Source organism: Triplophysa dalaica, chromosome 15 (genome assembly GCF_015846415.1).
Source record: "Triplophysa dalaica isolate WHDGS20190420 chromosome 15, ASM1584641v1, whole genome shotgun sequence".
Classification (NCBI taxonomy): domain Eukaryota; kingdom Metazoa; phylum Chordata; class Actinopteri; order Cypriniformes; family Nemacheilidae; genus Triplophysa; species Triplophysa dalaica.
Genome location: NC_079556.1, coordinates 15,515,148 through 15,542,688, shown reverse-complemented (window position 1 = coordinate 15,542,688; position 27,541 = coordinate 15,515,148). Strand labels below are relative to the sequence as shown.

Below are 27,541 nucleotides of genomic sequence, written 5' to 3'. Positions count from 1 at the left end.
AATCAGTTTATGAATCTCAACAATGGTGAGAATAAACAAAAGAAAACTTCATGCTGTGATGCATGCTGGGTAACTTCATAGCACAAAACTAATTAACAATTCCCAGCATGCATTGCGGTTGATCCGCTTATCTGAGTTAGTTGGTTGTTTCTCACCATTGCTGAGATTCATACATTGATTCTTGATATCTGTGTGATTCTAAAATGTTGTTTGATAAAAATGCATCCGTTTCTCACAAATCTTTCTAGATATCTAAAAAGTCAAATTTCCTGATCTTACAATGTCCTTTCAGGATCTTTAGCATGCACTCAACCTTAATGAGTACTGAATCAAGCTATAACATCACAGAGGTTTCACCAATACCATTTGGTTAGGTTCATATTTGCTCTGCCGTGACAAGTGAACTTTATGACACCCAATTTCAGCAGTTCAAACATACCTTTACTCAGGGGTCAAGCTCCCAACTCAAGGAAACACTGATAACCATGATGGTAAGATTCTTAAAACACTTAAAACATGTGAAAAACCTCGAAGGAACGTTCTTATAACAATTGTTTGTTAGCTGGGTTGTATTTCAGGCTGTATTTCAGGTTGTAGTTGTTATGTTTCTTTGGGTAAATACTTTTTTGTAGTTTTTGTTGAACTTTTCTGCAGTGATGCTGTTTGTTAACAGCAGATGTTCATCACTAATGACTCAATCATCACTATAATAATAATGAAACTCAATACAAATTCTGTCAAACTGGACCACAGAAAGGTGTTGGTTTAGGGATAAATCTGGGCCAGAATTGAAATGAACTGTTGTTTATATTTGGTTCAGTTCTGCTTTATTTGTTTTGATGTTTGACATGTGGCATAGCTTTGGCATGCCTGTGGCCCAAATCTGGCAAACAGGAGCGGACCGCACAAGTGCCATCATTCCACGCCATATGTGGGCCAGATGAGTAAAGTATGGGGAGTAAGGTGTGGGCCAGATTTGGGCCGCAAAAATTTGCTATCTGGGAAAGAGTATATTTTTATATGGGGACTTAGTTTGGCTGTATTGAAGCCCCTTTAATTTGCAAAATAGCCTTAAAACCAATTTGAAGAAGCACCGCGATAAAATCGTGAATCGTGATCTATCTGGAAAAAATCGTGATTTGAATTTTTTTTCTAGATCGCACACCCCTAATCTAGATCCTTATCTTCCTGGATCTGTGATGCTGCTTCTGAAACGTTTCAGTGAAGATCAGGCAAAGATGTTCGTGATGGTTGATGAGACGTGTCTGCCATCTGAAGTTGATCAACTGCCCAGCACGCCTTGCGTCGTTGTGTGTGGTGTGTGGTATTTTATGTTTTAACCCATTTAAGCAAAAAGCATTTTTAAATTTATGAACGGGTTGATACAGGCATATTAAATCAGGGGCTGGCTGGAGATTCTAGTAAAACTTAAGTAAATCTTGTGAATGGGTTAAGCATTTTCTGTAATTAGACCTTCATCAGCGTAGCACTAGCATTATGGAACTAAATTAATTATTTTTTTAAAAGTTCATTAAAGGGGTAGTCAAGCCGAAACAGAAAATTGGCATTAATACACCATTATGTCATTCCAAACTATCAGCTGTTTATGTCCATACATTGATGGAACTTGTTGGTTACCATTCACCTTTAATGTAATCCACGTTACTCGTGTTTTAATTCAAGTCTTCTGAACAAATATGGTCACTTTATATGAGATTTATTAACTACAGTATCAAATCATAACACATTTTAGTGTACATCCACATCACATACAAAATGTCACATCTCTTTTAGCATATAATTTCATTAATCACCATTGTCATAATGTATAGACCAATTAGGTTTCACTTTACGGCCTGATTTATTTTATATGTGATTTTAAATTGAGTGTTTCAACTGCATTTTATATTTATAAACAGTGAAGTGATTTTTTTGCTTCAGAAGACTTGGATTTAACCTCATGGTTCAAATGGATTACACTCATGCTTTTATCTTTGTGTATCCTCAATGTTGGTTGCCTTTCATCTACATTCTTTGGTTAAAAACAGCTGATAACTTTTAAAGGGTTAGTTCACCCAAAAATGAAAATTATGTCATTAATGACCCTCATGTCGTTCCAAGCCCTCAGACCTCCTTTCATCTTCGGAACACAGTTTAAGATATTTTAGATTTAGTCCGAGAGCTTTCTGCCCCTACATTGAAAATGTATTTACGGTAAACTGTCCATGTCCAGAAAGGTAATAAAAACATCATCAAAGTAGTCCATGTGACATCAGTGGGTTAATTTTGAATTTTTTGAAGCATCGAAAAAACCATTTGTAAACCTTAATTTGTATTACACAGATAAACTGTCATACTGTTTTGAAAATACATGAGTTACTGTGAGAATTATTTTTTGGTGGACACCCTTAACTTTAACATAATGGAAAGGTAAAACCCAGAATAGTAAGGTTTTCTTGTTGTGCTAATATGCAAGCCAAATAATGTGGTCTTTTGATAGACGTGATGTTAGACTTTTCTTTTAACCTAATGTTTTTTGACTTTTCTTATTTTCCTATGTACTGTAGGGAGTTCTCCCCTCACATCTGAAAATACATACTATTGAAGTCAATGGGGTCCATCAATAATTTGGTTACAAACAAATCTTCAAAGTATCTTTTGTGTTCAACAGAAGAAATAAATGTGTACAGGTTTGTAACAACTTAAAGTTGAGTAAATGATGACAACTTTATTTTGGGGTGAACTATACCTTTAGATATGTCTGTCACCTCTCTAGCTCAAGTTAAATACTTTTTATATGGCTCATCAGATTTGCTGATTATGATCTTTTAAACTTTTTTATCATTCTTTAAATAATTTTTCTGTGTTTTAGGTGTTTGAATATGTTAACAATGTTTGTTAAAATGAAAAGATTTCATGGTATTATAAGGATATTTTTGTGTAGAATAACAGTAAGAAACCGTAATTATAGGAAAAGAAATTACCGTTTTTTTGAGTATATGTTATTATCTGTACTTAAAACTTTTTTTTAAAGACAATTTTCTGTGTTTTAGATGTGTATGACTGTATTTTAACAATTCATTTATGTTAAAATTAAAAGATTTCATGGTTTTATAAGGATATTTTTGTGTAGAATAACAGTAATAAACCGTAATTATAAGAAAAGAAATTACAGTTTTTTTTACAGTTTTTTACTGATTTTTTTCTTGACAGTATTTTTCCGTTTTTTACCAGACATTTTCTGGCGCCCCTGCTGCCAGAAAATTACAGTTTTTTTACGTTTTTTTTTTACAGTGTGGGAGGGTATCTATCAATCATGTCATCTGGACGTTCATTAAAATCACCGCACAAAATTATATGTGAACCAATATATTTATGTTGCAATTCTGTCAGTTTTTCAATTATTACATTAAATAAATTTTTGTTGGAGGCATGAGAATTAAACCCATATATATTGCAAACGATGAAGATAGCATTGTCTTGTTTAATTATAAGTACGATCCATCTACCATTATCAGAGGCCACGGTTTCAAGAACGTCCCCTTTAAATTTGTGTAAAAAGATTAGCACCCCAGCAGAGTGATTAGTACTAAAGTAGCCTGCGTTACCACATTGTATTTTCCAAAACTTTGTATCTGATTCGCAAGAATGTGTTTCTTGAAGTAAAATTAATCAACTTCAGATCTTCTGCAAAGCAAAAAATTGCTTTCCTCTTAGTGATTTCCCTTATACCCCTGACATTTAGCGACATGAAATTAAGATAATTAAACTTCAAATCCATAAAACAGAGATAAATATATATATATATATATATATATATATATATATAAATGTATACCTTCAACCGAAGAAACCTTGGAATGTGCTGAAGAGACTCCACCAAAAATGAGGTGGTGATTTACAACCATTTTAACAGGCCAACGCCAAGAAGTCAAGTAAATCAGTAGCATTAATTAGGAACTTGAGACTACAGTAAATCGTGTTTCAATATGTGCAGAATCTATAAGTAAACAGGATTCTTAACCTAATGAAATAAATTAAATGTGACAGTGAAAATTATTTCCATGAGCCCAAAATTTGTCAAAGAAAGAGATACATCCAAAAAAAAAAATCTTGTAATATCTCCCAAAAATCATAGCCATCTATGATTCCATGTGTTATCTTCAATTTGTCATTTGTGTAAACACTCTATAAATGTAGCTTTTCCAGCTTTTGTTTCTTTTTCTTAACACAAAACAGAAAATGCTTATTCAAAATTAAGAAGGTCATAATTACCTTTGTATAAATGGCAAATTATTTATCTTTAAACTCTTATGCCAAAATTGAAAAAAGAAACAGATTAAGCACCATTTGAAAGAAGTGAGGGTGATAAAAGATCCATTAATAATAATCGTATAACAGGGTTTCATATTTTACCAAGTTAACCAGATTCAATGTAGATGCTTATAATACACTTTGCTCGAAAAAGCGTAAGCAGATGAAGTAACCTGAGTACCGGTAAGCTTACAATACTCAGTTTAACTGTATTCAGGTTACCTCTGAAGGATCAATTTTCCTACCGTTTATGAAAACAAACGGGCCGCGGAACGAGGCTTTTTTCTCTTCCTCTCTTGCTTTTTTAACCAAGGGGCAGTTTTTCTCTCGCAGCTATGTCTTCTGGTGACAGTGCTTCCGAGATTCTCAGTTTGTTGTCGAGCAGAAATTTTGAGCCTTTCGCCTCTCTCCATATTGCATCCCGAAGACGTCTCAATGCAAATAAAATGATGACCGACCTGCTCGATCGGTCTTGCCGCCGCTGTCCCACGCGATGTAAGATGTCTAGGCCCTCGTCCAAGTTGCTGCGAAGTTTGGAAGCCGTATTGCCCAGGATGTCGATAATCTTGCGCCGTATATCCTCTCCCTCCTCCTCCTTAACTCCATGGACTTTAAGTTACCATCTTCTGCTGTACCGCTGGCACTCCGCAATGTCCACTTTCAACATCTTGTTCTCCAGTTGTAGTTTTTTAGTCACGTTTTTCAGATCGTTCACAGTTTGTTTTTGTTGGTTAACTTCCCAAGTGAGATGCTGGACGGTTGCAGTTAATTTCTCCAAGTGCTTAGAAGTTAATACCGTAGTTGTTTTAATGGCGGAGACAGCGCGAAAAGTCTCATCATGCTTTACAGAAAGCATGTGAATAGCTTCCAGTATTTCGGCGTCTTCTCCGCCACCAAACTTTACTTTCTTTGGCGGAGGTTTAATCGGAGTGTCTGGAAGTGGGACAGCGAGGGAAATATGTTGAGGGTCTTTGTTAGCCTCAAACCAGTTAACGTCTTCCATTAACTGCTGTCAATTAGAATCCTTCAAATCCTCGATGGAGACTAGCTTGTTGCTAGTCCCGGCTTCGTTTGATGTACCATGTGCGTCGCCGTTAGCTTCCTTCATCTCAGTGTCCGTGAACGAAATTTTCTTGCCTTTCCTTTTTCCCATTCGACTTAATTTCAGTCTAAAGTGTAAAGTAGGTTGTGCGTTGGCCAATGCGGGTTTTAAACTTTACATTGGATGATTAATCACAAACCTCCTAAATTACCTGCCATCTTGGCCCCCCGAGGGGCTCATTATACAACATACAAAAGGCTGTAAATGACGCGTGTAAAAAGCGCCGTTTTGGTTTAACAGAGCGTTATTTACGCCGTCATATAGCAAGACAGCAGCGCAAAACACGGCGCTTTTCAGGGCGCAGTAAAACACAGTTAAATACGGCGTTATTATGAAGGTAAATCAGTAGCAAATTTTGAGAGGAGGTAGATTTTAATTTGTTCACTTGTAAAGTAAGTATTTGTACCGGTACACTAAAATGTACACTCACCCATATGTGAAAACGTGTAAAATAAAAAACTGAAATTGAGTGTATAAATTTGCACTCGTGGACACAACTCAATAATCAGTCTTCTGAATTTGAAGTTGCAGAAAAATAGTCACAAATGTGTAGACTGGCATTTACAAGATACATTGACAGATACAAATGTTTTGCACATATTTACACGTTTTACTAGATTTAGATCTGAATTGCAACCACAGAAAGGCATCTACAACCTCTCAATCCTGTCACAGCAGTTTCAAATCATCCCGCATTGACTTTTGCAAGTATAAGTGCAGTTCTATCAACAAGGGTTTGGCAAAATATAAATAAATGGTTCAGTATATTGGCAACAAATCCCAGCCGGCACATGACCGACCTTCAACGTTGAAATATGGTTGAAATAATGACAGTTGTCGTTTCAACGTTGAAACAACGTTGATATAACGTTTAATGCTAAATGGTTGAAAACCAACCAGTACATGACTGACCTTCAACGTTGAAATATGGTTGAAATAATGACAGTTGTTGTTTCAACGTTGAAACAACGTTGATATAACGTTTAATGCTAAATGGTTGAAAACCAACCGGTACATTACCAACCTTCAACGTTGAAATATGGTTGAAATAATGACAGCTGTTGTTTCAATTTTGATTGAAATGCTAAATGGTTGAAAAAGGGTAATAAAAACACTTATTAATCAACTTTTTTTTTTTTTACAAGATTCATATGTTGTATCAATTAATGTATGCACAGAATAAATAATTTCTGCCTTTTAAATTATTAAGATCATTATTATTATTATTTATTATCCATTTACATTTTTATCATGAACCTTCTGGTATAAATATTATCAACAGCAATAAAAGATTGCGCTGCTTTACCACACTGAAACAATTCCTATTGGTTATTTAACCTTATTTGCTTTGATTATGATTGGTTAATCTGTCTGTCATTCATGAAACTGGCCAATGAAACTGTGCGCGCCATTTTATGTTTGAAAATATGACCGTTATCCTGACCGTCTTTCTGATCGAGGACGTCATTTGAAGCGAGACTGGTCTGGCCAAGGGAAGAGCACGATAGAAAGTGGTCTGCGAGGGCGCGGGATCAAAAAGGTAAGTCTGATTTCACAAATATACGCAAGGTCATGAGTTAAACGCATTATGTCAGTTCTTGCAAAATTGTAAATGCACAGTTTGTTGAATGAATTTACTAACTCGATATTCAGGGAATGCTTTTCCACATTTGTGTCGCGGAGGGCTAACGTTACTTTTACAGATGTCGATTGAGGCCTAACGTTACTCGTGCCGCTTCAGTGTCGTTTTGTGCTTTTGCGGTTGCTACGTCGATTTTAAGGGATAAGACATTATACGTGTGCACACAGATACAAAATTTCAGGAAAAAAAGTGTAACGTTACATAAGCTAAATTTTCCGTTTGTCGTCGTCATTACTGTCCATTCACGGTAATATCGCGAGATTGGAAGCGAGACTGGCCAAAGGAAAGAGCATGAAAGAGATGGGCGATATGGAAAACAATCCAATCGAGTTTATTTTATTTTATGTGTTAAATATGATTCACAATATTATCACGATTCTTTTTCATGTTAGTTTTACTGTTTTGCAAGTTGTCTAAGCAAATAATAGTAACGTTGTAAAGTAACTTTGACATCCTTAAAAGCTTTTCCATAAATTTATAGCAATTTTGTTGATCTTGGCTGTTTTGATGTTTCCCTTTAGATGCAGTCGTCAATGCACACAACCCAACCAGTACAAAAGTAATGAAGACCATGTCCAAATATTTAAAATATGCACCAGAGAGGATGGGTGGTGGTGGCCGTAAGAAGACTCTTCCTTGAAGACACTTTTTTTCCTTCTTCTTTTTTAATGACTGTTGCTAGTAAAATGTTAAGTTCTACGAAAGACTTCTTGTTCTACAAACTTTCCTTACTTTTACTTGGATTCTTTTTCACTTAATTGTTGAGATTTTAGAATGTTACGAAATGAGTACATATGTTGGTCACGAAATGAGTACATATGTTTGTTATTATTTATATATAGGCTATTGTGTATATTTGCAGTGTGTATGAAATTAGAATTAAAAGCTTTTTCCCTCTGTATTCTGATATCATTAAACCCTTAAGAAAGTGCTTTGTTGTTGAATGAGAATTATTTTCAATAAATTATGTGAAAGTGTAAATGTAGAATATAGATGTATATTTAAATTCTAAGATAATTATTTTTCCATTTGGTGTAATTGTTCAAAACTTTTTCTTTAGAAAATGAAGCATCTCATCCCTGCACTGCAGATTAATGAACATCTAATTGTTAGAAAGATAATTTTTTTTTTATGCCGTCCAATTGCAAATCATGTACAGCAAGTTTTATTAGTTGCTGAAAACACTGTGTACCGAAAATCATAGTTTAAAACTCAGTGTTGACGTTTAAGCAAAATTACAGGTACGCCGGTGAAACAGGGTTACAATATCAACGTTGATTCAATTTGCAAAATCGAAAGGTGATTCAACGTCGACAGAAGACCATAACCCGAAAGGCAAGAGTGAAACGACGTCGCGATTTCAACGGTGAATCAACGTTGTTTCTTCCGCGGTGAAACGACGTCACAATATCAACGTTGATCCGTTTTGCAAAATCGAAAGGTAATTCACCGTTGATTCAACCATGGTACCTGACGTTGTTTCAACGGTGAATCAACGTTGAAATGCCGGCTGGGTAAATACAATAATGGATCAAACATGTTTAATAGCAACAGCATATTTATTATTTTAACACATCGAATACATAAATGCACTACCTTTATCAAATGCTTTTAACCAACGTTACACAAAAAGAAGCATCCAGATTACATTTATTTGTATCCATACTTGTATAGTTATCCATCTTTCCAGTGAGACCATAGTAAACAAAAAATAAACCAGTTTTACTACAATTATACACTGCATAGTTGTAGTAAAACCACAGTAAATCCAAAAATAACCATAGCCTTACTTGCATAGTAGTAATTCATGTTATATACTTTTCCCATGATTTTCAAGAACTATAGGTTACCACTCTAACATTCCTATAATATTACTATAGTAGAACCTTCATATCAAAACCTTATCGTTTAAACATTTTCTAAACTATTATTTGCTAGATCCTTTCATTGTGATTTTCCTGCCGTTGGGGGGCAGTGTGGCGTTATCAAATGCCGCTCCTTCTCTCATCAAGTTTTATTAAGGATCAAAATGCAAGACAAAAGGAATTCATATAAACTTGCAATATTTTAATGCTCAATGAACAATAAAACGGCATATAAAACACTTCGAAGCAATTTATGTTTACACATATAAAAAAAAAAACATCAACAAATTACATTAGTTTAGATTTTTACGTATACATAAAGTAGCACAAGTAAATATAAATAGTTCGACAAATTTCCATTTCGAAACTCATAACTGTTTACAAAATAAAGTTAACAATGTGGCACGAGTAAAATGCTTCAGGGCAATTTCAACGTTATGGATATGACAAAAACACTCAGAGAAGGTATCCCAGCCGGCATTTCAACGTTGATTCACCGTTGAAACAACGTCAGGTACCATGGTTGAATCAACGGTGAATTACCTTTCGATTTTGCAAAACGGATCAACGTTGATATTGTGACGTCGTTTCACCGCGGAAGAAACAACGTTGATTCACCGTTGAAATCGCGACGTCGTTTCACTCTTGCCTTTCGGGTTATGGTCTTCTGTCGACGTTGAATCACCTTTCGATTTTGCAAATTGAATCAACGTTGATATTGTAACCCTGTTTCACCGGCGTACCTGTAATTTTGCTTAAACGTCAACACTGAGTTTTAAACTATGATTTTCGGTACACAGTGTTTTCAGCAACTAATAAAACTTGCTGTACATGATTTGCAATTGGACGGCATAAAAAAAAAATTCTCTTTCTAACAATTAGATGTTCATTAATCTGCAGTGCAGGGATGAGATGCTTCATTTTCTAAAGAAAAAGTTTTGAACAATTACACCAAATGGAAAAATAATTATCTTAGAATTTAAATATACATCTATATTCTACATTTACACTTTCACATAATTTATTGAAAATAATTCTCATTCAACAACAAAGCACTTTCTTAAGGGTTTAATGATATCAGAATACAGAGGGAAAAAGCTTTTAATTCTAATTTCATACACACTGCAAATATACACAATAGCCTATATATAAATAATAACAAACATATGTACTCATTTCGTGACCAACATATGTACTCATTTCGTAACATTCTAAAATCTCAACAATTAAGTGAAAAAGAATCCTAGTAAAAGTAAGGAAAGTTTGTAGAACAAGAAGTCTTTCGTAGAACTTAACATTTTACTAGCAACAGTCATTAAAAAAGAAGAAGGAAAAAAAGTGTCTTCAAGGAAGAGTCTTCTTACGGCCACCACCACCCATCCTCTCTGGTGCATATTTTAAATATTTGGACATGGTCTTCATTACTTTTGTACTGGTTGGGTTGTGTGCATTGACGACTGCATCTAAAGGGAAAAATCAAAACAGCCAAGATCAACAAAATTGCTATAAATTTATGGAAAAGCTTTTAAGGATGTCAAAGTTACTTTACAACGTTACTATTATTTGCTTAGACAACTTGCAAAACAGTAAAACTAACATGAAAAAGAATCGTGATAATATTGTGAATCATATTTAACACATAAAATAAAATAAACTCGATTGGATTGTTTTCCATATCGCCCATCTCTTTCATGCTCTTTCCTTTGGCCAGTCTCGCTTCCAATCTCGCGATATTACCGTGAATGGACAGTAATGACGACGACAAACGGAAAATTTAGCTTATGTAACGTTACACTTTTTTTCCTGAAATTTTGTATCTGTGTGCACACGTATAATGTCTTATCCCTTAAAATCGACGTAGCAACCGCAAAAGCACAAAACGACACTGAAGCGGCACGAGTAACGTTAGGCCTCAATCGACATCTGTAAAAGTAACGTTAGCCCTCCGCGACACAAATGTGGAAAAGCATTCCCTGAATATCGAGTTAGTAAATTCATTCAACAAACTGTGCATTTACAATTTTGCAAGAACTGACATAATGCGTTTAACTCATGACCTTGCGTATATTTGTGAAATCAGACTTACCTTTTGAACCCGCGCCCTCGCAGACCACTTTCTATCGTGCTCTTCCCTTGGCCAGACCAGTCCGCTTAAAATGACGTCCTCGATCAGAAAGACGGTCAGGATAACGGTCATATTTTCAAACATAAAATGGCGCGCACAGTTTCATTGGCCAGTTTCATGAATGACAGACAGATTAACCAATCATAATCAAAGCAAATAAGGTTAAATAACCAATAGGAATTGTTTCAGTGTGGTAAAGCAGCGCAATCTTTTATTGCTGTTGATAATATTTATACCAGAAGGTTCATGATAAAAATGTAAATGGATAATAAATAATAATAATAATGATCTTAATAATTTAAAAGGCAGAAATTATTTATTCTGTGCATACATTAATTGATACAACATATGAATCTTGTAAAAAAAGTTGATTAATAAGTGTTTTTATTACCCTTTTTCAACCATTTAGCATTTCAATCAAAATTGAAACAACAGCTGTCATTATTTCAACCATATTTCAACGTTGAAGGTCGGTCATGTGCCGGCTGGGTAAGGACACATTGGTTTGCTTTATTTAACAATTATGAACGGCGGGCTGACCGTGGATATACCAGCGGTTAATAGCGGACCACAAGCAGAAATATGGCGGCTGCCACTGGTGGACTGCTGGAAAAACGATTAGCAAAACCCGATCGACCACAGTCGGTTGACGCCGGTGGCCCGCCAACTTTGTCACTGGACTGTTGGCCTTCTATTAGCTGGGGTAGTTGTGAACCATTTAACCACCTTCCCCATGCATAATTCAATTTGATTTTTTCTTATTAAGCGCTTTTCACAATGTGTAATGTTCAAAAGCAGCTTTACAGAAGAAAATATATTAAAAAAAAACATTATTTAATTATATGAGAAAGCAGCGTCAACCGACTACATGCAGATTTTTAATCAATATAATTATTAGAAAAAAATTATAAGCTTGATTGCTTTACAACCTTTTAAACGTTCACCAAAGCATTTAGATATGATTGATTTTACTCGACAAAGCATATGAAACAAAATAAAAATAATGACCATGACTCACTTGAGTTTGCTGTGTGAAGCCTGCTATATTAAACAGGATTTTCGTTTCGCTCTGTGTAAACTTAAAATGCGTTTGTGTGGCCTGCCCCTTTACTGAGACACTTTAAGAAAAGAAACTAATAATATTGTGTAAGTTTATTGTGGATTTCTTGTTAAGTGAGAAACCTGCTGAAAGTGCCCTAGTGATCGGTGATTCTATTTTCCGGAACGTTAACATAGAGACACCAGCCACCATAGTCAAATGTTTACCGGGAGCCAGAGCGCCTGACATCAAGTCAAATTTAAATGTGCTGGCTAAGACTAATCGTAAATTCAGTAAGATTGTTATTCATGTCGGCACAAATGATGTTAGACTCCGTCAATCGGAGATCACTAAAGATAATATTAAAGAGGTGTGTGAGCTCGCAAAAACGATGTCAGACACTGTAATATTCTCTGGCCCCCTCACTGCTTAACGTGGTGATGAGATTTAAAGCAGATTATCATCACTAAATGGCTGGTTGCCTGAGTGGTGCCTGCAGAATAATATAGATTTTATAAATGACTGGAAGAGTTTTGAGGGCAGACCTGACCTGTTGAAACGAGATGGTCTCCATCCCTCCTTGGATGGGGTTTCCCTCCTCTCTAGAAATTTGGCACACAGTCTTAATAATGCTAAAGGCTGACTACCTGGGGCCCAGGTCAGGAAGGAGACAGAATGGCTTGACCAACTGTCTGCTTGCCGTCTCACGTTACGGAATACACAAAATATACAACATGTAATAATCCCTTTTTACAAACAACATAAAATAGAGACTGTGTCTGTCCCCCGGATTAGCAAACATAAGATATTGCGTAAACCTCTTGAAAGTAATTTAATAAACGTTAAACAAATCAAACATGAACAAAATACAGATAATCAACTGTTACTACTCGGATTGCTTAATATTAGATCTCTCTCAAATAAAGCACTTTTTGTAAACGATTTGATAACCGATCATAAAATAGACATGCTTTGTTTGACAGAAACATGGCTAAAGCCAGATGATTATATTACTTTAAATAAGTCTGTCCCCCAAGATTATTATTATAAACACAAGCCTCGTCTAAAAGGCAGAGGGGGGGTGTCGCTGCACTTTACTATAATTCTTTTAGCATCTTCCAGAAGTCTAATTTTAAATACAATTCTTTTGAAGTCATGGTACTTCACGTACCAACACCTAATACTAAAAACATTTTTAAAATTGATTCTAGCTATTGTATATAGGCCTCCAGGGCACCACACAGATTTTATTAAAGATTTTGGTGGGTTCTTATCAGAACTAGTACTGGCCGCAGATAGAGTCCTTGTCGTCGGTGACTTTAATATCCATGTAGACAATGATACAGATGCCTTGGGACTGGCTTTCAAAGACACTCTTAACTCCATGGGCGTTAGTCAACATGTGTCAGGACCCACTCACCTTTGTAATCATACTTTAGATTTAATACTTTCTTATGGTATAAATGTGGACGATGTTAAAATCGTTTAAAAACATTTCGGATCATTATCTGATATTATGTTTGCTTCAATGGCCTACGGCTGCAAATCAAACTCCTTGTTACAAATATGGTAGAACGATTACTTCAACTACCAAAGATGCGTTTCTCGATAATCTGCCTGAATTGTCTAAAATATCTAGCATGAGTAAAAGCGTTGACGATTTTGACAATACTATTGAAAGTTTTAACTGTACTTTCTCGGAAATATTAGACACAGTTGCTCCTCTGCGTTTAAAGAAAATTAAAAATAGCAGCCCAACACCGTGGTATAATGAACACACTCAGACTCTAAAAAAAGCGTCCCGGAAAATGGAGCGCAACTTTAAGAAACTAATTTAGAGGTATTTCGTATAGCATGGAAGGATAGTACTCGAAATTACAGGAATGCCATAAAAAACGTCTAGATCCGCCTACTTTTCAACACTAATAGAGGAAAACCATCACAACCCTAGGTTTTTATTTAACACCGTGGCTAAATTAATAAAAAATAAGTCGTCATCGACGTCAGATTCTGATTATCAGCATAACAATGATGAATTTATGAACTACTTCACGAGTAAAATCCAAGATATAAGAAAAAAAATTATAACAATGCAACCTGTAGTGAAATCCGCTGAACAAACTAACTACAGCACCCCTAAGGAGAAATTGCAATTATTTTCTACAGTAGATCACGATGAACTGTCTAAAATCATTGGATCATCTAAATCAACAACATGCATGCTAGACCCTATACCTACAAAACTACTGAAAGAAATGCTCCCAGAAATTATAGATCCTCTTCTCAGTATTATTAACTCATCTCTGACATTAGGACATGTGCCTAAAGCATTTAAGGTGGCTGTTATAAGACCTCTTTTAAAGAAAACCAAACTCGACCCTAAAGAACTAGGGAATTACAGGCCTATATCGAATTTACCTTTTATATCTAAAGTTCTGGAAAAAGTAGTTTCAACTCAATTATGCTCCTTCCTCCAAAGGAATGACATTAATGATGAATTCCAGTCTGGATTTCGAGCATGTCACAGTACAGAGACTGCTTTGATCAGAGTTACAAATGATCTGCTTTTAGTGTCTGACCGTGGCTGTATTTCGTTATTGGTGCTGCTAGACCTCAGTGCTGCATTTGACACCATTGACCACAGCATACTTCTACATAGACTCGAAAATTACGTCGGCATTAACGGAATAGCATTGAAATGGTTTAAGTCTTATTTATCCGACCGTTTTCAATTTGTAGCAATAAACAATGAGGTGTCCCGCAAATCACAAGTCCAGTACGGTGTACCACAGGGCTCAGTCTTGGGGCCTCTGCTCTTCGCATTATACATGCTACCTCTAGGAGATATAATAAAGCGACACGGAATTAGCTTTCACTGTTATGCTGATGATACTCAACTTCCTCGAAGCCTCATGAAACAAAGCAGTTCCATCGAATATAGGAATGCATGGTGGAGATGGTGGTCTAGTGGGTTAAACCACTGAACTGGTAAATCAAAGGTTGCTGGTTCGATCCCAGCATCCACCACCAGTGTGTCCTTGAGCAAGACACTTTACTCCATGTTGCTCCAGGAGGATTGTCCTTGTAATAAGTGCACTCTAAGTCGCTTTGGAGTCTGCCAAATGACTAAATGTAAATGCATAGGCGATATGAAAAATGGATGAGTAACAATTTCTTATTACTGAACTCGGACGAAACAGAAGTGTTACTTATTGGACCGAAAACCGCCGTAAGTAACAACCATGAATACTGCTTGACTATTGATGGATGCTGCATAAAACCCTTGTCGTCAGCTAAGAATCTTGGCGCTCTATTTGATAGTAATCTGTCATTTGAGAGCCATGTCGCCAACACCTGTAAAATTGCGTTTTTCCATTTTAAGAATATATCTGAACTACGTCATATGCTGTCATTGTCAGATGCAGAGAAGTTAATTCATGACATCAAGACTAGATTACTGTAATGCACTGTTAGGTGGTTGCCCTGCAGGCTTATTACAAAAACTCCAAATGGTACAAAACTCGGCAGTTCGAGTTCTTACATGTACGAAAAAGTATGTGGATATACAAAAAAGTATGTGAATATTACATTTACATTACATTTAGGCATTTGGCAGACGCTTTTATCCAAAGCGACTTACATTGCTTTATTCTATACATTTTTCATAGGTATTTGCAATCCCCTGGGATCTAACCCACAACCTTGCGTTGTTAACACAATGCTCTTACCACTGAGCTACACTAAAACGACAGGAAACCATATTAGCATGGTTCTGTCAACCTTGCACTGGTTACCTATAAAACATCTCATTAACTTTAAGATCTTGATTATTACCTATAAAGCTGTACATGGTTTAGCCCCGCAGTATTTGAAAGAACTTCTATTGTATTACAGTCCTTGACGTGCGTTAGACTCTCAACTGCATCCTGTCAGTTGGTGATACCTAGCATTTCAAAATCAAGTGCAGGTGGTAGATCCTTTTCCTAGCGCCTAAACTTTGGAATTGTCTTCCCTGCACTGTCCGGGAGGCAGGCACACTCTGTCAGTTTAAATCTAGACTAAAGACGCATAATTTTAATCTTGCTTACACTACACTTCTATAATATAAATCCTTATTTAGATCAGCCGGAACCAGGTACACTTCCAACAACAACTGATGTACTTGCTGCATCAAAGAGTGCAGGACAGTACTCTACTCTCAGCCAGTCTTGTCTCATTGTTCCAAGGTTACAGCAGGATGCAGTTCATGCCCAGACCTGATAGCAGTGTGGAGAATCGGAAGCGATGACCTGACAAGAGCCGAGATGATAGAGCTGGATAAAGGATGCTTAGACCTGACACGACTTCACTACAAAATTTCAAATGCTATTAGATTATTAATGATAATCTTAAATCTAAGATTTACCTTATTAGTAAGTTTTTTTATTTTTTATTAAGCCTTGTCGAGCAAGCACTGTCAAGCTTGTGCAGAGGCAGCAGCTTTTGCCAGAGGGGAACTGGAATCCCCTGGTTGGGTCTGCTTTCTCCTGAGTTTTTTTTTCTCGATTGGAGTTTTGAGTTCCTCGCCACCGTTTGCATGCTGTTTTGCACTCTTTGCCTGGCTGGGGGGCTGCTTTAGAATTCAGAAGTTTGACTTAATTAATATTGCATATAGAAATTTATAGTCCGTTTAATATTTGACCTGTTTTTCTCTCTCCTTTCTCTTAAATGTGTGCTTTCACTGTGAGTGCATGCGTGCGGTCGTGCATGCGTGTGTGTCCTTGTGTCTATGTCGATGTGTGTAAATATGTGTGCATATTGTGTGTGTGGAGCGTTTGTATGTGGGTATGTCTGTCTTCTGTGTTTTCATCTTTTTCTTGTTTTTACAGGTATATGACTTGGTTGTTTTGCTTATAGTCAATATGTCTCATGTACAGCTGCTTTGTAACAATAGAAATTGAAAAAAACCCTCTATATAAATAAAAGATGAGTTGAGTATAATTCATTTTCAAATAGTGTTATCAGGACCGGTAACCTGAAATTACAATATACCAGATCAATTTGCAATAATACCAAAACATGGAGAAATAATATATTTGTTAGGGATGTTCGGCAGCAGAAAATATTCTGTAATTTTATTGTAAAGGGCATAAAATAACACTTTAAAACAAAAATACACTCCTAATGCTGTCGGTGACATGAACAAAGATAACTTATGTAGTCCCATCACAAAACAATTAAATACAGATCCTTATACAAGTTTAAGTGGGTTGAACAGTATAATAAAAAAAATTGCATTTGGAATTTCAAGATTTTTTCATATTTTAACGCAAATTTGGGTTATAAAAACAAGAACAACATTTTATCGAGTAAAGTTGACTCAGTTATTTTCTTGAAATCTACTATGAAACATAATTTTTTAAAGAGTAAGACAAAATCCTTTTTTGCCTTCCCTTATTAGTAGTTGAAATTACCAGGAAGACAATAATGGGGAACCAGGAACTAGAAACAGTGAGAGCTATATAACATCAGTTTGATTTAAAAAGTGTGTGGGACAGTCACAGATTAACGGATCTATGTACATCAGAAGCAAACAAAAATTCTGTGGGTCCTCCCCCAGAAAATAACTTAGACTGTTAAAAATGGCAGCTTCAGTGATGTAATGAGAAAGTTGTTATACGATACGCATATCTTAAAACTGAAAATTAAATAACTTGCATACATATTTCACATTATGTTTGATCATTGATCATTTTACACAGTCTCTCCGCCATCTGGATCAACCTAAAACTTTGGTTATATAGACCACCTCACAAGATGAAAATACTGGTCTAAAAGCACTTACTGTTGCAGATTTATTTATTTAATTTACATCTCACATACATAATAACAACTTAAAGGTATTCGTATTCAAATTCACATTTTGATTTTGTTATAAATGTTCCATTAGTTGTAGTTGTGGTTCTGATGACAATCCCCCCTGGGCGATTCCCCTGACGGAGTAGCTTCGGTAACAGGTGAAGGGCACATTGTGGCACCCCAGCCCGGACCTCTGGAATCACAATGTCTGGGCTCTGGATGGAACGATGAGATTCTGAGTGGTCGGTGAGACCGTCCTGCAAACTAGAGAGCAAATTAATGTTGTTATGATTTGGTAAAACGATGTAAAAATAGAAAAGCAATACGATTTAAAAATATATTTATATAATTTTTGTAATAATGATTAACATGCAAACCTCTTATTGTTCTTTTTCAGTTTGTTAGAATGTTTTTTCTTTTCTTTATTTCATATGATACGTTCTGTTAAGTGTGTCTTTTACATTGTGGTTTCAATAAAAGGTTTGCCAAATCCATTCCATTCCATTTTCTACCGCTTATCCGAACTACCTCGGGTCACGGGGAGCCTGCGCCTATCTCAGGAGTCATCGGGCATCAAGGCAGGATACACCCTGGATGGAGTGCCAACCCATCGCAGGGCAGGTTTGCCAAATCATCCAGCAAAATCATTTCAAACGAATTCCCATCTATCTTTTGTAGCTTCTCACACCAATAAGACAAATGTCTAGCTTGAACTATGAATTCACTAGTTGAGTATTAATAAAGGACAAAGGAAACATACTGTGGCACTTTCTTTTTGTAGTATCACTGTTCTACCACTAGTTTTTCCGGTATAAGCATGCTCAGAGGTACGTGTATATTTAAGCACATTTCTATGTGTAGGTACAAATCGGTAAATCCCACACTTTGCGTGAAACTGTTCTTACAAACTCACTGCGCACACATTTGGGCATACGACCTGTTCATAAATGAGGCCCCAGGTTCCCTAGGGGCGAGAGGAGGATGAATCCACCTCGACCACGCTCTATACCCTCTTGGGACCTTAATGTGGTCCTGCAAGGCCTTTGTATGGCCGCTTTCGAGCCCCTGAGAGATGCCAGTCTTCCTCACTTGACGATGAAGGTGGCGCTCGCCTCCATCTAGAGGGTAGGGGACCTACAGGCATTCCCACGAGTGTCTAGAGTTGGGGCTGGCTGATTCTCACGTGACCCTGAGGCCCCGGCTAGGCTATGTGCCCAAGGTTCCCGCCACTCCCTTTCGGGACCAGGTGGTAAACTTGCAGGGGCTCCCCACCGGGGAGGAAGACCTAACCCCATCTGTATTGTGTCCAGTGCGTGTATTGCACCACTACTTGAACCACCACAGAGCTTCAGGAGCTCTGAGCAGCTCTTTGTCTGTTTTGGAGGTCAGCAGAAGGGGAGGGCTGTTGAGACATTCCTCCCATGAGTTCTCCCCTAAACGGCGAGTTCACGTTGGTATCTCCACTAAACTCCCCTAAACTTCTCACTTTACACCACTCCAACTACACCACATAACTCTAACCAGACCTAGTGCTGCCAGACGTTGTAAACCCCCCCCAATCGGGCGGTTCCGTCTGATGTATCCTCATGATCGGTTCCCACCTTGGTAACCCAAGACCTTCACTAGATTGACCTCCACCTTGCAGTATACTACTTCAGTCCCCACATTTTGGGGGCTGTGTGAGAGACACAAAGGTTGACCATGTCGACAAGTGCTGAACATTTTGAAACTTTCCTCAAACCATTCATGAACAATTTTTGCAGTTTCTGTGTGGTGTGTCCTGGACCTCATCACTTCCTGTTTGCTGAGAGAGCGTGGTTTGAGACAGAGCTCCGTCAAACTTTTTCTAAATATATCGTTTATTCCTGTTATTTCTTAATATTTATATTGTAAATTGATAACTCACAGAGGGTTAAACCTATCCTTAAGTGTAACCCATACCAAATATCGTCATATAACGCACAGATAGATTTGTTTTATACGATCATTCGCTATTAGCACTCAGGCTGTTAGCATTCCCAGCCTTTAGTTTGTGAATATTGCCTTTACTGCTTAACTCACTGTTCTCATTATGACACCACTAATGGCTAATGATTCAGATATGTGTTTAACGTTACCTTTGAGTGCAGATGATGAATCTTTCTTCGCACTTCAGTCAGAACTGGAAGTATTGGAGAAGCAGATCCACGATCTACTCGAGAGGCAAACATGTCTGCGAGAACGTAAAACGGCGATGGAAACATCCCGGGCTGACGCTCGCAAAGCTGTGGTAAGTGTTCGACGTGATTGTAATACTCCTATCATTTCTACTCCGTGTGTTTCTATGCACAGAACCCAGGCTTCAAGATGACGACGAGCCGAAATGAACTTCACTCCTGCACCTGCACACACACGGCGGAAGGCGAAATCCAGGACCGGTGCGATGACCTCTCCCCCACCGCCGCGACCGGTCTTCGAGATTTCTACGAGAAATCGCTTTGCCGCCCTCTGCGAGACGAAATCCAACGCTGTGGTCATCGGAGACTCAATCGTCCGGAACGTATGCGCCTCCTTCAATGAAGGTAAGGTGCGCACTCACTGTTTTCCTGGCGCCCGTGTTCTCGATGTGTCTGCGCAGGTAACTGCGATTCTGAAGGAGGATGCTAAAGTAGGAGCCGTAGTTCTGCACGCGGGGGTGAATGATGTGAGAATGCGGCAGTCGGAGATCCTGAAGAGGGACTTCAGGAGTCTGGTCGATACTGTTCGCAACGCATCGCCCACGGCGAGGATCATCGTATCAGCTTCCTACTTACCGACGAGGGAATGAAAAGTTCAGTAGACTATTTATGCTTAATAATTGGTTAATGTCATGGTGTATTGAACAGAAGCTGCTCTTTGTAAATAATTTTGATCTGTTCTGGGAGCGACCTAGGCTTTTCTGCCCCGACGGGCTGCACCCCAGCAGCATTGGAGCGGAAATTCTGTCTGACAACATCTCAAAGACGCTACGCACCATTTGACTAGTAAGTACAAATTTTAACTACAGTCTGTGTTCTTCTCACCCAACTGTTAAGAATGTTACTGCTTTCAAATGCATAGAGACTGTGACTGTCCCCCGAATAATACAACCAAATAATAATTTATTTAAAAGTCAGAGAAATATCTTATCATGATTCAACCAAAAGACAATATATTTAATGAGCAAAACCAACGCCTAAAGTTTGGGCTACTTAATATTAGATCACTAAATCCAAAAGCAGTTATTGTAAATGAAATGATCACAGACAACAGTTTTGATATACTTTGCCTCACTGAAACCTGGCTTAAGCCAAATGATTATTTTGGTCTAAATGAGTCTACTCCTCCAAGCTACGGTTATATTCATGAGCCACGTCCGGTTGGTCGAGGTGGTGGTGTCGCAACAATCTTTAGAGACTTTCTTACAGTTACTCGGAGAACAATGCATACATTTAAATCATTTGAAATGCTTGCGTTGAACATAACAGTTCCAAACAAAAGTAAAAAATCATTGGTCTCTCTTACATTGGTTACTGTGTATAGACCCCCTGGGCCTTACACTAATTTTCTGATAGAGTTCGCAGACTTCTTATCGGATCTATTGGTTAACGTCGATAAAGTACTGATTGTTGGAGATTTTAATATCCACGTAGACAGTGCTAACGATCCATTAGCTGTGGCGTTTAAAGAACTACTAGACTCTTGTGGTGTAACACAATACATCAATAGACCTACTCATCGCCTTAATCATACCCTAGACTTGATTATATCTCACGGAGCCGATCTAACCATTATCGATATTATACCTCAAAGCGACGATGTTTCCGATCACCATCTTATAATATGTACACTGCGCACTGCAGAAATCAGTTGTATATCTCGTTATCGACAAGGTAGAACAATCACCTCAACTACTAAAGATAGTTTCGTAAAGAACTTGCCAGATCTGACTTCTCTAATAACCTTTCCAACGAATATAAAATTGCTCGATGACATGACCAGCAACATGGGCACTATTTTCTCTAATACATTAGAAGCGGTCGCACCTATGAAGTCAAAAAGGATAAATGAAAAGAACATAGCACCATGGTATGATAACACCACTCGCGCCCTAAAAAGAGAAACGCGTAAACGGGACCGAAAATGGAAACAAACCCAATTAGAGGTCTTTAAAATTGCATGGAAAGAGAGTGCAAGCTGTTACAAAAAGGCACTAAAAGCAGCAAAAGCCGAGCACTTCCGTAACCTCATAGAAAATAACAAAAACAATCCAAGGTTTTTATTTAGTACAATTGCTAAATTAACAAACAAACAGACTCCACCTGACCTGGGTATTCCGCCGCACCTTGGTAGCAATGAATTCATGAAATTTTTTACCGAGAAAATCGAAATAATACGAGACAACATAGCTAAAACCAAACCTCCAAGTTTGTCGGAAGAATTAGTTTCAACCGTCACCCAAAAAGAAAAGCTAGAGTGTTTTTCTCCTATAAATCAGGAAGATTTAATTAAAATTATTGCAACATCCAAACCGACGACATGCTTATTAGACCCCATTCCGACTACTCTATTAAAAGAGTTACTACCTGCTGTAATTGAGCCCATTTGTAACATAATCAACTCGTCTATTAATCTAGGACATGTCCCAGGACCCTTTAAACTGGCTGTAATTAAGCCTCTTATCAAAAAAACAAATTTAGACCCAAATGAACTTGGAAGCTATAGACCGATTTCAAATCTCCCGTACTTGTCATAAATACTAGAAAAAGTAGTGTCAACTCAACTGTGTACCTTCCTACAAAATAATGACATGCACGAAAAGTTTCAGTCTGGCTTTAGACCGCATCACAGCACTGAAACTGCGCTCGTTAGAATTACAAATGACCTTCTTATTGCTTCAGATAAAGGAAACATCTCACTCTTAGTCCTGCTTGACCTTAGTGCTGCTTTCGATACTGTAGACCATAAAATACTACTAGATCGTTTACACCATTATATCGGTATTCAGGGACAGGCACTGCAATGGTTCAGATCTTACTTAACAGACCGATATCAATACGTCCATTTAAATGTGAAATCGTCAAATCTTACGCAAGTCAATTATGGATTACCTCAGGGATCGGTTTTAGGACCCTTGCTTTTCTCCATATACATGCTGCCCCTCGGCAACATTATTAGAAAACATGGAATTAGCTTCCACTGTTATGCAGATGATACTCAGCTATATATCTCATCAAGACCAGATGATTCCTTTAAGCTATCCAAACTGGCAGAGTGCATCGAGGACATAAAACATTGGATGACTAGTAATTTCCTCCTAGTAATTTAAACTCTAGCAAAACAGAAATATTACTTATAGCACCAAAATTAAGTAAACCGAATATCTCCGATTACAGCCTGCAAATTGAAAGCTGCACTGTTACTCCAACAAATACAGTTAAAGACCTAGGCTATATATTAGACGGCAACCTGTCATTTAAAAATCACATCTCAAATATCACAAAAACAGCCTTCTTCCACCTTAGAAATGTTGCCAAATTACGAAATAGTTTATGTGTTGCAGACGCAGACGCAGAAAAGCTTATTCATGCATTTGTGACCTCACGGCTTGACTATTGTAATGCTCTACTTAGCGGTTGTCCTGTATCATCGATAAACAAACTACAGTTAGTTCAGAATGCAGCTGCCAGAGTTCTTACTAGGTCAAGAAAATACGATCACATAACCCCAGTTTTATCATCGCTTCACTGGCTACCCATTAAGTATCGCATTGATTTTAAAATTATTTTAATTACTTACAAAGCCCTGAACGGTTTAGCACCTACTTACTTAACCGAGCTTTTATCACGTTACAACCCATCACGCTCGCTGAGATCTCAAAACTTAGGACTTTTGACAATACCTAGAATAACAAAATCCACCAAAGGTGGACAAGCTTTCTCATACGTAGCACCTAAACTCTGGAATAGCCTTCCTGATACTTTTCGAGGGTCAGACACACTCTCCCAATTTATATCTAGATTAAAGACACATCTTTTCAGCCAAGCTTTCACTTAATGCATAGTTAATGAACAGCAGCTACGCTAATTATTCTCTTTATTCTCTTTCCGCCTCTGCCTCGGGATGCCCATCCCGAGGTAGGAAGAAGTTCCACCATGTCCAGACGACCGACAGATGCCCATCCCCATGCCCATCCCGAGGTAGGAAGAAGTTCCACCATGTCCAGACGACCGACAGATGCCCATGCCCATCCCGAGGTAGGAAGAAGTTCCACCATGTCCAGACGACCGACAGATGCCCATCCCCAATTTGAGATTACACCAGATACAGCTGCAGACTGACTGACCATCCCAGCTCCATCTAAGGCAATTCCACCAGCTGCCAAGAGAAATATGACCATCGGACCATCCCAGCTCAGACCACTACATCCCCAACCAAGAGCAAAGACGGACTATTTGTCTTATTAATGCTGAAGTTACAATATTTGGTATTAAATGCTAAACTAAAATCACATGTCACCAGTCTGAGTGCAGCTATGACACCTCAGAGGGGATCTGGCCCTCCCGGTTGAGCCTGGTTTCTCCCGAGGTTTTTTTCTCCATTAATCAATCATTGGAGTTTGGGTTCCTCGCCACAGCAGGGCAGTGTTGGCCTGCTCACCGGGAGACTGCATTCATTCATTTATTTATTTATTTATTTAGAAATTAGATGTTATTTATTAGAATGAACTTACTCGTTGTATAAATACCATGCACTGTGCTGTGTTTTAACTTTTCTGTTTTTCCTGTTTGGCCCTGTAAAGCTGCTTTGAAACAATACACATTGTGAAAAGCGCTATATAAATAAACTTGAATTGAATTGAGTGTGTGTGAGTGAGAGATTGCGCCCACACCTGCATGTTTGCAGCAATGTGACAGAAAACTCATGCTAATTTTTGAAAGAGTAGGTCTATCAAAATATATTTATATCAGTTATAAGCGAACCAGTAGACTATCCGTGTTTATTACAGTTTTTCTCCATTGGTTTGGCTCATTTCTTGAAACAGAAATTACATTCAGAAAAATAACATGGACAAACCTCCAAACCACATGACAATTGTTCACAACAGAATTGATTTCTCATTAGTTTCATCAAATTGCAAATTTCTAAGTTAATGTCTCAATGTCTCAGTACATCTTTGCAAATGATTAAGTACAAGTAGCCTACATTTAGAACAATTTCCAAGTGAATAGATCTTGTTGTTCTAAACTGATTGTTGATTCTCAGTCTAATGGTTGTTCACTCCAAAACGTGTCAGCGTCATTTCATTGTATAAGTCGTCACATGCACAATAGTCAGTTCAATTGTCAAAATTAGTCAAGAACATAATACCATGAATACCATATATGAATCCCTTGGAAAATTTGATGAATTGATTACAGCAATTTACAGTCAGGTGAAACTAGAACTTGACTAACGAAGGAAGAGTTTCACATATCTCAGATCACCAATCAAACAGTAAGCTTAGTTACCCGACAGGTGCTGTCCATGACTGTGAATGCTGCCAAACATGTATGTAAAGAGCTTGACCGTGCAGGACCAGTGCAATTTCTGAACATGGAGGCACCTGGCCAAGTAAATGAACAAGGGAAACTGCCTGCTCGAGGAAGAGGGCGATGAAGAAGAAGAAGAAGAAGAAGAAGAGGAAGAGGAGTAAGGGTGCGTGGTGGTGGAATAGTAGGAAGAGGCAGAGGAGCACGAAGAATTCATGCTGTCCCGGATGAAATTCTACAGTCTCCTCCATCATCCAAACATTTCGCAGGGAAAACAGGTATGTAGTAAGTCAATGATGGAGTTACATGTTGTATTGGACATGACACTGTGCATAGAGCAAGAAATATATTTATTTACACATATACCTATTCATTTAGTGTGTGTGTGTGTGTGTGTGTGTGTGGCGTGTGTGTGTGCGTGTGTGTGTGTGTGTGTGTGTGTGTGTGTGTGTGTGTGTGTGTGCGTGCGTGTGTGTGATAGGCCTACAGTAATATCTTACCTCTATGGGATGTAATGATACAAAAAATTACAAGAACAACATTGTAGAAAATAAACTATGGAATAGTTTATTTTCTACAGTATTGATGATACAGTTTACAGTAGTATTCCAGTCACGTGATGCATTATTCCATTCCATTCCATTTTCTACCGCTTATCCGAACTACCTCGGGTCACGGGGAGCCTGCGCCTATCTCAGGAGTCATCGGGCATCAAGGCAGGATACACCCTGGATGGAGTGTGATGCATTATAATTGTGGTTAAGTTACTGTAAGTACAACAACAATACAATTACATAGGTAATTCATTCTGTAAGGAATACATAAGCTATACATTATGAATGGAGTGTTGTCCTTCGAATTTTATGTCTAGGATGAGACGACAACCTTGCACGGTTGGCAGAGGAAAACTTCTCAATGAACAACAAGAACAAGAGATCTGTAACACGGTGATGGCATTATGAGACAGATCCGCGCTGCAATCCTACAAGACAATGCCATATTCCAAAATGTCGATTCACTAACCATCTCCATAATAGACCGGATATTGAATAAGCATCAGATGACAATGAAGCAAATTTACAGGGTACCATTTGAGAGGAACTCTGATAGAGCGAAAGAGCTGTGGTACAAGTATGTACATGTAAGTCAGTTACTGGTTGTCCATCATTATAACCTTTTTACATTACAGTAAGCAGTGGTTCCCAAACTTTTTTGGCTTCAGTACCCACTTAACCTGATTTGTGTATCCAGGAAATCCAGATGTGAAAGTATGTGATTTATCTGACTTCAACATTTCACCAAAAAACTGCAGTCTACTGTATGATGAAATTATTATTATAATCCTTATATAGAAGAATATATCATACAATTAGAAAAAGGGACAAAGAGCTGCAATGAGTGCCTATGTAATTTTCTGTAACTGTACTGTATGACTCTTCTCTATTCTGATTTCATGTTTTCTTTTTTTTACGCTATTTTAGAGAATAATGGCATTGGAAGGAAACTAGACCCCTCACATCCTGTGTTTGTTGATGAAGCTGGCTTCAACCTGGCCAAGGGCCGAAGACGGGGCCATAATATTTTGGCCACCGGGCCACGGTGGATGTCCCAGGCCAGCAAGGGGGCAATGTAACTATGTGTGCTGCCATATCTGAGAGTGGTGTGGCCACTCACATCCCCAGTCTTGGCCCATACTATACACAGAAGCTCCTCATCTTCTTGGACCGCCTTCATATTGATTTGATCCCTGAAAATAAGAGAGGTCTCGTAGGGCCTCACCTACCACAATATGTCATTGTTTGGGACAATTTGAATTTCAACCGTGGCCAGCTCATCAGGGCCTGGTTCCCGACTCATTAAAGGATGGTCATGGTGTTCCTACCACCTTACTCTCCTTTCCTCAATCCTATTGAGGAGTTTTTCTCCGCTTGGAGGTGGAGAGTGTATGAGCATCAGGCTCAAGATCAAAGGTCACCGCTCCATGCAATGGACGCTGCGTGTGAGGATGTTACTGGAGATCAGTGTAGGGAATGGTTGCGACATGCAGCCCATTTCTTCCCTCGTTGCATCGCAAGAGAGAATATACG

General features: G+C 37.9%; 2 protein-coding genes across 4 annotated transcripts in view; one reads left to right on the top strand and one right to left on the bottom strand.

Moving 5' to 3' along the window:
• Positions 1-27,541, bottom strand: part of LOC130436676 (leucine-rich repeat and fibronectin type-III domain-containing protein 2) — a 229,961-nt gene that overhangs the window by 149,644 nt on the left and 52,776 nt on the right. The gene's annotated exons all lie outside the window — the stretch shown is intronic.
• Positions 21,061-24,706, top strand: LOC130436678 (uncharacterized). Of its 3 annotated transcripts, none has more exons than XM_056767555.1 (2): positions 21,061-24,059; positions 24,180-24,706. In XM_056767555.1, the coding sequence occupies exon 1, from the start codon at positions 21,074-21,076 to the stop codon at positions 22,676-22,678; it is 1,605 nt and encodes a 534-aa protein (XP_056623533.1). In that variant the 5' UTR covers positions 21,061-21,073; the 3' UTR covers positions 22,679-24,059; positions 24,180-24,706. The 3 variants fall into 3 exon arrangements, with proteins under 3 accessions (XP_056623533.1, XP_056623534.1, XP_056623532.1); XM_056767556.1 differs by having other exon boundaries at positions 21,061-24,122; positions 24,288-24,706; XM_056767554.1 differs by having other exon boundaries at positions 21,061-24,122.